The 13691-nt window shown below is 46.0% G+C and overlaps 1 protein-coding gene across 1 annotated transcript; it reads left to right on the forward strand.

Moving 5' to 3' along the window:
* Positions 1 to 2182: 2182 nt before the first annotated feature.
* Positions 2183 to 13214, forward strand: slco4a1 (solute carrier organic anion transporter family, member 4A1). Its single transcript, XM_070840273.1, has 11 exons — positions 2183 to 3029; positions 4453 to 4543; positions 4681 to 4802; positions 4944 to 5055; positions 6321 to 6475; positions 7131 to 7401; positions 7908 to 8070; positions 9524 to 9699; positions 10971 to 11035; positions 11122 to 11270; positions 13044 to 13214. The coding sequence occupies exons 1-11, from the start codon at positions 2183 to 2185 to the stop codon at positions 13212 to 13214; spliced, it is 2322 nt and encodes a 773-aa protein (XP_070696374.1).
* Positions 13215 to 13691: the final 477 nt, after the last annotated feature.

The following is a 13691-nucleotide window of genomic DNA, read 5'->3' on the forward strand; positions in this document are numbered from 1 at the left end:
AATCAGTCATAATCAGTCGTCTTTGTGTGTGTGTGTGTGTGTGTGTGTGTGTGTGTGTGTGTGTGTGGGAGCACAAGCGACCCAGCAGTCCAGTTTATCTCCAGTGGGAGGCAGCAAAGCCTCAGTGGCGCACCAGTGAGCATTACTGTATCCCTCAGGTGGATTATGTGGACTGGGAGCCCCCCCCCCCCATCCCTCCAGACTCTTCAGTGATGGGGCGTGTGAATGTGCTGCCTCAGCGCGGGGCTATAAGAGGCTTTGAGAGACGGGGCTTAGGACTGAGCATGGATACCTCTCTCTGACTCTCCATCTTTATTGTAGCTGTCTGTCCTGCTCCGTCTGATATCAGACCTGTTGAATATCAAAAGCAGGAATGGAGGTAGGAGGAGTTCAGTATTTATGGGTGATTATATTATATTAATAGTGGCTGCTGCTGCTGATGTGTTTGCCTGAGTAATCAAAGTAAAATCTGTTGTTGTGTACAGAAAGGCAGAGAAACGTTTGCAGAGAGAGAAGTAGAAAACACTACTTTAGAGGCAGTGGTTTCACCTTTACATCCATAAATCTTTATATTGTATTAAGTGTCATTCAGTGTATTGATATTATTGAATTATTGGGTGGAAAACATCGTGTACAATGTGTTGGTCTGTGTCACAGCAACATAGAAAGTTTCACACGCTGAAGTTTCTTTGTCTGTTTTCAAATCATCAAGTTTAGGTATTTAATAATTAATCATTTATCATTTTCTGTGCAGCAGCAGGAGACCAGTTACATGTCACGATGAGCTGCTGTACTTTGCTGTTCCATGTGTTTGTCAGCCAACATGTTTACTTTTAATTTGCTTCGTGGGGAAATGAGTTATGGGGGAAGTACTTTTCCCCCTTTTTCTACTTCTTCTTTACGTTATTGATGTTGTTCCAGCTTATTATTATTCCCACAAACAAGCAGTGTTATTGTTAAAGTATAACAGAGGCTTTCACATATAACATCACACTCTTTCCTTCTCACATTCACACAAACGCATATATGAGCACGCACATGTTGATGATTTGCTGCCGAGTTGTTTTACAGTAGAAAAGTCATCCAGCCTCTGCGTCTGTGTCTATTTACTGCCAGCAGTGATAAACCAGTGTTTTATTAAAGAAAGACAGCGTTTAATGTTTATCAAGCATGAGAGGAATAGTTACGCTGTTTTGTGTCAATGAAAATAGTTCACTCTGCTGTTATCAGCTGCATCAGCTGCTCTGCTCAGTGGCCCGAATGTGTTTTTATACGAGCGTGTTCCAGAGAGGAAGCGTGGACATCGTGTCTTAAGATGCACTAATTAGTGAAATGAAGATTTGTCATACAGCAGCTAGATCTGCACATGGTTTTTTCTGTCTGTGTTAATGGTTAGCTGTGATGTGGATTTGTGCTCGCTGGAGCAGAGAGTGCTCCTTATGGTTCATTACCTATGTGTGTTGTTTTATAGGTTGTGTGTGTGTGTAAGCATGCGTGATTGTGTCCGACTTCTGATAATGACTTCTTTGTAGATTGTGTCGGTAATTAGAATAGCTGGAGTCCCAGCACGCTGTAGGAAGCTGAATGTGTGGTGTTGTGCACGGGAGGCACGAGTGTGTGTGTGTGTGTGTGTGTGTGTGTGTGTGTGTGTGTGTGTGTGTGTGTGTGTGTTTACCTGCTCCCACCATGTGGCAAAAACCAATTAGGCAGCAGTGATTGATCTCACGGTCGGACATCCAAATTCTACTGTTCTGATGTCTTTGATTTGAGGGTCACATTATTCTACAGAAATAAAAGTGTGTGTGTTTTGTGAGTCTGATTGGTACATATTGATATATTTATCCTCTCTCTCTCTCTTTGCTCTCCATAGGATGCCATTAGTCGAGGTCAGTATGAAGTAGTGTTTCCAGGCCCAGATAAGTAGACCAGAGCACACGGAGAGCCTTAACGAATACTCAGCGCTGTGGACACATGGAGTACATGATCCCAGCCAGGAGCAGATGAGACACCAGGCCTGGCAGAGCCCTGACTGCAAGGAACTTGCTTTGAGACTCGGCTGATTCACATTTCCTTTTTCTAGACTTTTTTTTTTTCTGTCACCTTGATTTAAAAAACCTGCCACGCCCCACCCCACCACCCCCGTCTGTGCCACAGGACCCACACAGTGCCCCTCAGAGGGGAGATGCCAGTCTTGCTCAATGCCGACGCCTCCTTCAGCTCCAAGCAGGAGCTCCTGGACCTGCAGGACTGCCCTCTCAGCGGGGGTCCTTCTGCGGACACCCCCAGCCCCCCGGACTCGCAGACAGGCAGCCCAATAGGCTCAGGCCCCCGAAGCCCGGGCAGTCTTGGAGCCGATGGCCCAGTTCGGCCCCACATTTTCACTGGGGCGTCCACGCTCCCAGGACAGCTGTATGGGGTGGAAACCAGACCCAACACAGAGACCCCCATGGGCTTAAAGCTGATCTCCACTGACTCAGATCAGCTCTGTGGCTGGGGGGCTCTGACGCCCAAAGCTATCCAAATTTTCAACACCCCTCGTTGGGTGCTGTTCTTCCTTTGCGTGGCGTCTTTCCTCCAGGGGATGATAATCAACGGCTTCATTAACACAGTGGTCACCTCCATCGAGAGGCGCTTCGACCTGCGCAGCTACCAGGCCGGCCTCATCGCCAGCTCCTACGACATCGCCGCCTGTGTCTGCCTGGCTTTCGTCAGCTACTTCGGCGGGACGGGGCACAAGCCTCGCTGGCTGGGCTGGGGGGTTCTGATCATGGCACTTGGTTCTCTGGTGTTTGCCTTGCCTCACTTCACCACACCTCCCTACCAGGTCAATCTGCCCGAGCGAACAGGAATGTGCTCCGCCAACCGTACCAGCCCGTGCCGGGACAAGGAGGGCGGAGGGTTGTCCAGCTATCGTTTTGTGTTCATGCTGGGGCAGTTCCTACATGGCGTGGGAGCTACGCCTCTCTACACGTTAGGGGTCACATACCTGGATGAGAACGTCAAGTCCAACTATGCGCCTGTTTATATCGGTGAGTTATATAATTCACTTAGAACATGTTGCTGTTGGATACAAAGCAAAAGCAAACAGGAAAACAAACGTAGAGAGTGTGCTGTGTATTTTACACAGTCCAGTCTGGCTACAGATTAATGTACAGTAGGTGACACAGCAGATGAACAATCTGAAGCTCCTGGTTACATTTTCAAGCCCAGGATGTTGTTGTTTAACTTTACTACCTCAGTATCTCTGAAACGGGACATCCACAAATAGAGCCATCAGTCATACATCACATATATTGTCAAAATGCTACTTTAGTATAGTTTAGTTGTATTCTGTCATAAAACAATAGACATATATAACAGCTCACTGTGTGGCTGTGATCAATAACAGCTGTGTTAATCATGACAGTGTACCACTAATGCAATATCTCACATTACATTTACACACAACCAGACTGTGTAAACCACAACTAGAGGCACATTTATTATTTATACAGAATACAATGCAATTTAAACCACACTCTCAATATTGATTGGGAAAAATCACACTGGCCCGTTGCTGTATGGTTTGACTACATCACCTGACTTCCTACCATTCTGAGCACACAGCTGAGACTCTAACATCTGGTTTAGGTTGTACAGGGTAAGAAGGCGAGAAGTCGGACCTTAAGAGGAGAGCGAGTGCTTGTGCACTTCGTAGCCCAGCTGCCAATCTGAGCCGACAGTGGAGGCTCAAATCCTTCTGTCTCTGAATGTGAAGTGCTTTGGTTCCAAGGGACATACGCAAATAAAAGGCCTGGGAAAAATTCCCACCAGCACCTTTTTTTTGCAGTGAATGCTCGTCTGTTGCAGGTGCTGAGGTGCTGACAGATGTGTTGGTATTTATATGCTTCTGCTCAAAGTGGGAGTTGACAAAATGATCCGTAATCCAACTGTTCTAATACTTGTTTCCTCTGCAGCCGTTTGCCACATTGCATCACATTATCTCCCTCTTGTTCTTATGGTTTATCACATATCAAATAGTTTTAAGTGTCCTATAAGAAGAAGTACTTGTGCTACCTTGCTTGCTGAGAACTGGACACAGATCAAAGATCCAACGTATCATCTATGGTCGTCATTATTCTGTTGCCATCAACAGAGATCGAGTAAATTTGACCACATCAGGCTCCTGTCACCACCTAACTTATGCCAGAGGAGCCCACTCAGGGAAAAGCTCTGTCCAAAACACACAAACACACAGTCTCACTCTCACTTCAAGAGTTCTTCTTGAAGTGAGAGTGAGACTGTCTTCTTTCTCATGAAACATTCACTTTGGGGACCCAGAGCCCAGTGAAGAACAATGGGGCCCTTTTAACATGTAGGACAGGAAGAGGTATGTAGGAAACAGGAAGTAGACACTCACTGTACCGACACACCCGTGGCCTGACTCCGTGTCTGTGCTCTCTCTGTCCCCAGGGATCTTCTACACGGCAGCCATTGTGGGTCCAGCAGCAGGCTACCTGCTGGGAGGATACTTCCTCAACATTTACACCGAGATCCACCTGACGTGAGTCCGCTTTGGATGGCAGAACGGACTGGAAGCCAGTAGAACAGAAAGAACTAGAGTATAATAGAATAGACTATGTAGCGGACAATCAGTAAGTGGCAAGTGATTCATTCAACCTGTGTGTTTGTGTGTCACAGGACTGAGATGACACCAGAGAACCCTCTGTGGGTCGGGGCTTGGTGGATCGGCTTCCTAGCAGGCGGAGCAGCAGCTCTACTGATAGCCTTCCCCATCCTGGGCTACCCACGCCAGCTACCAGGTACCACACCTGTTCACTGAGAACATGACACACACACACACACACACTCTCCAGCTTCTTCACTTCATTCCTGTTGCAAGAGAAAGATCATTCAAACGTACAATTTGTAAATATCGAGTCTCCCTCTGCCCCTCCCTGCAGGCTCTCAGGAGTACGTGGCCATGCGAGTGTCTGAAGCCCACCAGCTTAAGGACGGCAGCCAGGCCACAGCCTCAGACCCTCAGTTTGGCAAATCGGTCAAAGACATGCCGAGGTAGTGCACCTTCTTCCACAAGAGTTAAATGAGGAGGAGAGTTTGGGCAGAAGCCTGCTCGGTTACGAATGTGTTGGTGATGACGAGCGTGTAGAGTGTGGGGGGTTTTTGACCTGGTGACAGCTGACAGAGCTGCAGACAGCTTGTAGTATCTCAGAAAGAAAAAGGTCACAAACGTAGTGTAGGAGTGAGGCTTTGTCTGTATACTGTGCACTCCAGTGTGTTAGTGTTAATGCTTTTTGCTGCCCAGTGAGGGTCTGGGACACACTTATGGCGCTTTTCCACCAGCACCTACTCGGCTCGACTCGACCTGTAGGGTTCTCCACTAGGTGATAGTACCTGGTACCAGGCACCTTACCAGCCTCCTCGGCCAGGGTTCCCAGCGAGCTGAGTCGAGCTGAAAATGTGACGTCAACAGACTGCAGGCCACTGATTGGCCAATCTGGGAGTGACATCACTGGATGAGTCCTGAGAGCGAGTCGTTCACAAGAATCAAACCCGTCGTTTTTAAAACCCTGGAAACAGAGACCGGCTACATGCAAACCAAACGCTCCATGTTCTTAGTTGAGTTTGAGTTTGTGTTTGTGTCGCATACAAATGACGCCACTGGAGTTTCGGGCCGCCTTCCTAAGACGACCCCACCCACTTTGAGGTGGTACGCAACTGTAATGGAAAACGAGGCGAGTCGAGCTAAAACTGTGTGATTGAAAAGCGCCATTACAGATCGTTTCTCCAGCTCTGTGTAGTTGTTGTATAGTAGTGATTGGATTCCTCCAAGTTTGTACATAGTGAAAATGTCTTTATGTATATCAACACTTTAGGATGAATTAAGTATGCAACAAGTTTTTTTATCTTTTCTGATAATCCTTCCAACGACTGATTCAAACATGAAATGAATGAATTTCCACATTCCCAGACAAGCTGTGTTTAGACAGGCAAGTTATGGAGAGTGCAGAGTGTGACAGATCCTCCTCTTTTCACTTCACAGCTTTGTTTACTATGAGCTCGGCGGCCACAGTGTGACGTTGTCTCTGTAGCACTGCGGATTACAGAGAGAGCACGGCGATAATCACAGCACATTATGTAACATGACGATATATCTTTGGATCTGGTAAATGCTCATCTGTATTAAGAACGTCTCCAGGCTGTGGAGATTAGAGCGGCCGGGTTTAATTAAAAACGAAGCTAAAGTTTATTCTGTTAGTCGCCTCTCACCCTCTCCTCCCTTCCTCTCTCTCTCTCTCTCTCTCTCTCTCGCTCTCCAGATCTGTGCTGCTCCTCCTGAAGAATCCCACCTTCCTGTTCCTGTGCTTGGCCGGAGCTACCGAGGCCACCCTCATCGCTGGCATGTCCACCTTTGGTCCGAAGTTCTTGGAGTCGCAGTTCAGTCTCAGTGCATCAGAGGCGGCCACGTGGTTCGGTGAGTGACCAATGAAGAGGTGAAATCCTTCAAAATCCACGGCAGACCCCGAATGTTCCTTCGCTGGAGACTATAAATGTCTATAATTCAATACTTTTTCACTACGACAAGAGGGACAGTTTTTATCCAGAGAAAAGTTGTGTCTTATACAATCCCTTATGTAACACGTACTGTCACTGAATTTACCGAAGGTCTTTCATCACCATCTGGTGAAATATGCCTTTTCATTGATTCTCAGCGATGGACAATAGAAGAGACTCGATGTTTTAGTGTTTCACTGACATCAAACCATCAATTTATCTCCAACGGGTCAAATCGTAGCAATCTGTCATGAGTAGAGTATCTGTGGAGGTGGAAAGAAAACCAACACAGTATCCAGAATAATCCTCCAGGAAGCATGAGTGTGCTCAGTAAATGTCAAAGTAATTGACCTGTTAGATTCATACTTCATCTTCTCCAAGTAGACCTGATTTGACCTGATGATGGTGCTTGACCAAAGGTTAGAGGTCTCCAAAAAGATCAGGATTAATCCTTTTGAGGCCATGAATGCTCACAGCGCATGCCATGAAAGTCAGCCCACTTCAAGACTTCCTTTTAAGGGCCTTTGGGAGGAAAAAGGCCGGACTCTTGATGCTATTCCTCTCCCCCCTCCCAGGGTACATGGTGGTACCAGCAGGAGGCGGTGGCACCTTCCTGGGCGGCTACATCGTGAAACGGTTGAACCTTCGCTGTCGAGGTATCATCCGTTTCTGCATGGTGTGCGCCATGATCAGCCTGCTCGCCATCTTCATCTTCCTCATCCACTGCCCCAACGTGCCCATGGCTGGTGTCACGGCACCGTACCAGTCCGGTCTGATGGAGGAGCACCAACTGGCCCAGTACAGACAGCTGTACGACAAGCCCGGCCAGCTGCGCCTTCGAAACAGGTGGGCAGTGTTTTAGTCAGCACATATTAAGGATGTTTTTATGCTTCACCAAAGTTTCAGCTTCAGTCTGTCAACAGATATTTCATTGGTGAAGCCAACACTGCAGGTGGAGCTCCCACTTCTTTAACTGCTGATGTAAAACCTTTGTAAGTCACACTAACATCAGCTATTGACTGCAGGTGCTCTGCAGAGGAGGCTCCTTTATGTGCTGACCTGTCTGCAAGCAACCATTTCAGTTCATTAATAGAACATTTGATTTCGTTACAAGAGAAAAACAGCAGACGCACATTAGTGCCACCCAGCAGTTTATTGCTTTTTGCCGCAGTTAGTCCATCGATGCAGTGATATTCAGTGGCCTCAGTGATGAGGAAGTGGAGCTTGTGCAGCTTATTCATGTGCTTTTTCAGCGTCAGTGGTGACATTGGAAAAAATATTTATTAGAAATCATGAGCAAGCTACTTAATCCCCATTGTGTTCTCCGTCTGTCTCCGTTCTCATGTCTGCAGCTCCTCTTTGGAGGAGAACCTGACGGTGGGCTGTAATGCAGGCTGTAGTTGTGTCAGAGAGCTGTACAACCCTGTGTGTGGGGCAGACGGTGTGATGTATTACTCCCCCTGCCACGCCGGCTGCAGCTCCATCAACCACACCGAACTCTCCACAGGCAAACAGGTACAGCACACACACACACACTCACACACACACACTCACACACTCACAGACCATATGCCATTTTACTACAGGGGAATTAAACTTGATTTAGTAGGGCCTGAGGCGGCTTTGGTGCTTGAGAGTAACTCAAAGCAAAAAGCTGTCAGCCTGTAAATGCAGCCGACATATTTCCTCCCGTATGCTGAACTTTCTCTCTGCATAAATGGGGCATTATGGCTGTTCTTAAATATCTTTGTTAGTTTCTGTAACCATTATTTCCAGCTCAGGTGGTGAGTGTGTCTCAAGACATGTCCCAATACTCCCAGCAGGAGGTGTCACAATTGCATTAGGACCTTGTTTGCATTAAAGGCTTAGTAAACCAACCCTGAGGCTTTTCACTGCACAATAAATTGCATTTCAAACAAATGTATAGACACTTTAATGGCATAAATCTTGTAGGCTGAGTAACGTGAACCACTTATGATATGTTGGACAGCTCGCTAGCTCTGCATTCACAACATATCAAGACTTTCTTGTCATGGTTTACTGCAGTAGTTTGTTTAATGTCTTATAGTATTTTGTAAGATGTCTGCTGTTGCAGGAGAAGCTCTTTAACCTCGGCATGAAGCTGTAGTGGTTTGAACTTCACATCAAACCACCACTTTCACGCCGACTGTCATAAAACCACAGCTTGTGGATGTTACGACTCTCTGGGTCACTTGGTTACAACACTGTGCTATCGGTGTTTTAATGATGCAACTGGGCCTTTCTAACAGATTCCATTCAATCTAATCAAAAATGGAGTGATTTAACAATGAAGTGAAACAGAAATACCTTTAGTGGTTCTGATGTCCATCAGTTTGGGACAACCTCACTTTTGCTTTAATTTCTGGGTGTCGATTATTTCAGCTTTTGTCTGTCGTTACTGAAAATACACACCTGCACACAGCAGTAACCCACTTATGATCTTATTCAGAAGATGATGGACGTAACCACTTGGCTATTTTTGACCCTGTTCACAGCAAATTAACCCTGGGTCCCAATCTAAGTGGCAGTCTGCTGTTTAAATGAATGATGCTGTGAGAGTCGGCCTCCCTGCTGTATATGGAGTCAACCTGCAGTCTCCTCTCAACATCATGTGTTAAGTGCAGTGTTAATGAAATGTCTGCACCGGACACAAGTGTTACAGACTTAAAAAGGGAGATTCAAGGAATAAAATTAATTACAATTTCTTGCCTGTATCTTGGAATCTGTCCTGTTTCTACATTTTAAAATAGATTTCCTGTCTTGTAAATCTCACAACTGAGGTTTTTCTTCACAATAAATGTGCCAGTTGTTGTCTTGCATGACCCACAAATCTTACAGCATTTGTTCACAGTGGCAGAACGCAAGATTTCCCCTAAAATTTAAAGAGATTTTTAAGATTTTGTCCAACTTTACAGAATCTGAAATACTCTGATTTGTCTGTGTGTAGGTGTACTCTGGGTGTAGCTGTGTGGTGGGTAACGTGTCCTGGGGTGAGGAGGGCTTCGCTCTGGCGGGGAAGTGTGGCAGCTCCTGCCACCACATGCCAGCCTTCCTCTCCTTCCTCTTCATCATCATCTCCTTCACCTTCCTCTGCAGCATCCCGGCACTCACCGCCACACTCAGGTGGGTGTCACATTAAACTACTTGTTGTTTTGTGTTTTCCTCTCACTGACACATCTACACTGCCACGAAACATGATGGAAAATGAGCGGCCTTGTGCTAGGGCGTAACTACTGGCATCCCAGGATGTGTTTTTACACTTGGACCACTGATCCAAACTGTCCTGCTTTGAATCTCTGGCCAACACAGTGTTTTTAACTTCTGCTTTACAGCAACACAGTGACGATGGATGCAGAGTTTCTGCCAAATTGGAGGCCTGAGTTTCATCCAACATTATATTAAATCAGAATGAAAATACCTCGCTGTCCTTTCAGAAAAGGCCTCTTCCATTCAAACGTTCTTCTGCTTGTTGGGTGTTTGCACATTTATCACTCTGCACAGTGAAGGTCAGACACTAGAACACTCTTTTCACACTCACCTGAAGAGCGAAGAGTCTCTCTGACAACAAGATTTTGTGACATCAGAACTGGTTTGGAGGCCAATCGTTGGTCCAAACACCGAGAATGGAGTTTTCATTGAAGCAGGAGACATTTTGTTTCTTGTAGTTACACGTTTGAGATGAAAAATATTTGCATTTCCAGAGATTCTGGATTTCTAATTAGGAGGAAGTGTCAGGAAGTCATTTTTAAATGAGGTAATTGGACTTTTTAATTGGAATCATATCAGAAACGTGTGGAGGGGAGCATTTCTCTCCTGCTGCACACAGTTTTGGATTAAAATCACACTCTGAGCCAAACTTAGTCCCAGTCCCTTCTTCATATCAGAGTTTCATTGAGGGGAACAATTTGCATGATGTGCAAAACAATCCACGTGTGTTCGTGTTGGGAACTGTTCGACAAATAGCCAAATATTTACACCTCGTTATCTCCTGCATGTCGTAGTGTCACACGGTGCAGCTGTGATGCTGCTGGGGGTGGAGCCTCACAGGCTGCATCATAGATTCGTCACATCTGACTCAACGAGTAAGCCGTCAGGTCTAATTTTTACTTGAATCAGAGATATAAGTAAAAATGAACTCTTCCCACAGTAGCTGTGAGTGAGTAAGAAACGTCACTGCATTCTCTAGAAAGGGTGTTTATCAGTCATCCACTCACTGACACTGTTGAGCTCCTGTAACAACAGCTCAGTAATGATCCCAGCAGAGTGCCTGACAGGCAGGGAGTCCCATCATGGCCCTGTCAGGACGAGCTGTTCTGCAGAGCAACGGATGAGAAAGAGTCACCCTAGAGTATCAGCATGAAGTGTTGCCTGACCAAGTCTGCATGTGTGTGTAGGTGTGTGCCGGACAGCCAGAGATCCTTCGGACTCGGCATCCAGTGGATTGTGGTGCGGACGTTCGGTAGGTCCACTGTACCTTACTTCCCCTTCAAGGCTTCTGTCTCTGCGCACAGATGCCATAATCCTGTCCGATCCGTCTCTCCACAGGTGGTATTCCAGGACCGATAGCGTTTGGCTCTGTGATCGACATCTCCTGCTTACTGTGGCAGGATCAGTGTGGTGAGCAGGGCTCCTGCTACCTCTATCACAACTCAGCCATGAGCCAGTACACTCTGGTAGCTGGCATCATCTATAAGGTGAAACTAATGCACATGCTTTCAGAACAGGCCATTTCCTGTAATCGTACCTTCAGGCTGTAGAATCAGTTTTTCTGTGTTTGAGAGAATGATGCTGATGAGATCTGTACTTCACTGACCAACATGTTTGGTCACAGTGTCTTAGGAAGTAAAGTGATTGATGTGGCGATGGGGGATGAGTTGTACTTCATTTTTAGCATCATTGTTTTCTGTGGACCCTCTAATACAGATCTTCCCCTTGACCTCTCAAAATGTAGTATCTTACAGAGTCGGTGCCTGTTTCTCTCTGAACTAGGAGCAAAATATAGATGATTTAAGATGATGTCATGTATTTTAAAGCTTAATATATATTAGTGGAATAATAACCTTCAGAAGAGCCACCAGTGTGTGCACCCCATGCAGTCCTATTGCTCCTAACCAGCAGCAAAGTGATGAACGGATGTATGAATGACTGAGGGAATCTATTCATGAGTGAGTTTGTGAGGGAATAAGTGTCTGTACGTTTCAGTAGTGGATTAAGTAAGTGTACATAGTCTGACATTATATGCACTAAATATGAAGTTTAGATGAGAAGATCAGTCTCGCTCTCGTGCCCGTACATTATGTGTTGAACTAGAGTCAGGATTAGCTCAGCTTGGCATCAAACCTGGAAGCATTTGGAAACAGCTAGCCTGGCTCTGTTCAACACCAACACCTCAACTCAATGACATGATACACTGTGTTTTATCTGTGTCACACAAACAGGAATGTAGAAATAGCAAATTTCAGTTTAATGGGGAGTTACGTGCTGTAACTAATGTTATGGTGTTGTAAGGAAGTGACAGTTGAGCAGCAGATCACCACGGACAGTTACAGCCCCCAACTCTCTGTGAAACAACACAGAGATAATGTGGTGACCACTGAATGTGTTAGCCTTCACCTGGTGCTGCTACGTAGGGCTGTGTACTGAACCTCGATACTTTTACGGCACGAACTGATTTGATATGAAAGAGTGTCGAAAAATGCCTCGTCGTTTGGTACCAGATGTTGATACCTCATCAAAGTCTGTGAGCCAATAAGCATGCTGCATGCTTGTACCAAGATCTGATAAGGCTGGTGACTGGCTGTTTTACCGTTATGCGCTGCAGAGACTTGCAGGAAAAACATCAGCTGACTGCATGGATGTGTCAAAACACCGTAGTTGACTGTCGCCCTGCACTGTAAACTGCCGTGGCCGGGCACGTGATGGTGAACGGTGCTGCTCATTTTAGCGCTGGTAACATTGCTGCCGGAGCATGTGACCTAAAATGGTGCCCTGAAGACCCTGAAGGATAAGCAGACAGTGGATGGATGGATGTTATGACACTGTTTTGGGTGTCTAATGACTTGTACTGTAAAGTGTAATGTGATTTTCTTTTTCTTTTTTATAAAAGTGGTTTACAAAAAAGATGCGTTCAAGAACCTTGTATTAAACAGGTTAACTGGTATCAACCACTTTTAAATGACACCCAGCCCGACTGTTAGTTGTATTTTTAAACTTTGGAAAGAGGCAGACACGCTTCACTCTTCATGCTATGCTGAGCTAATCGCCCACACAGACATGAGAGTGATCAATTGTCTAATTGAACTCTTGGCAAGAGATCAATTTTGTGTATTTCCTGAAATACCAAACGAGTCCTCAAAGATATAAGAGTCTAAACACACAACCGTTGCTGTAGGCCCGTTAATTCATTATTTTCTGGGTGTATCTATCTGGATTCGTTCCCAACCATCATCTTTCCGCCTCTTTTCCAGGTGTTGGGGACAATCTTTTTCCTGTTAGCCAGCATCCTGTATCAGCCTCCACCTGAGTCGCCTCAAAGCAGCTGTGAGAGCACCGATCACGGAGTGGGAGACATCGGCGACCTGCCCGTCAAAGACCTGCCCGAAGATGGCGTCATCGTCAACTTGCACGCCAGGTTATGACGTCAGACACCCCCCCCGACCGCTGACTCAATCAGTCTCACTGTGTGTTGATGTGTGCTAGGGGTGTGATGAGGGGTGCCTCTCTACACCGACAGCCTTTTCTCAGCCATAACGATGCCACCCGCCAACACACACATGCAAACACATGCAGTCACACAATGAATACAGACACACAGAGTCAAAACAGCCCCGGGATGCCTTCATGCACATCCCAGCACACACACACACACACACACACACACACACACACACACACACCTTTCTAAACATGCTGCTCTCTTAGAAGAGATTCCTGCTGTGACTGCATGTGTGTGTGAGTGTGTGTGAGAGTATGTGATTGACAAGGCAGTGCCAATTTTTTGATGTACTAGGAAGCATTTCTACAGATTGACAAAACTACGTTAAATCAGTTCAAATGACTTTTTAGAATGTAAGTTTGACATTTGTTTCATATATTTACGTCTTTTTCCTTTATAA

Source organism: Pempheris klunzingeri, chromosome 11 (assembly GCF_042242105.1).
Source record: "Pempheris klunzingeri isolate RE-2024b chromosome 11, fPemKlu1.hap1, whole genome shotgun sequence".
Taxonomy (NCBI): Eukaryota; Metazoa; Chordata; class Actinopteri; order Acropomatiformes; family Pempheridae; genus Pempheris; species Pempheris klunzingeri.

Coding starts and splice junctions, on each gene's coding strand:
- slco4a1 (XM_070840273.1), top strand. CDS start 2,183: ATGCCAGTCTTGCTCAATGCCGACGCCTCCTTCAGCTCCAAGCAGGAG. Junction 4,803..4,943: donor CTACCCACGCCAGCTACCAG/GTACCACACCTG, acceptor CCCTCCCTGCAG/GCTCTCAGGAGTACGTGGCC. Junction 6,476..7,130: donor AGAGGCGGCCACGTGGTTCG/GTGAGTGACCAA, acceptor CCCCCCTCCCAG/GGTACATGGTGGTACCAGCA.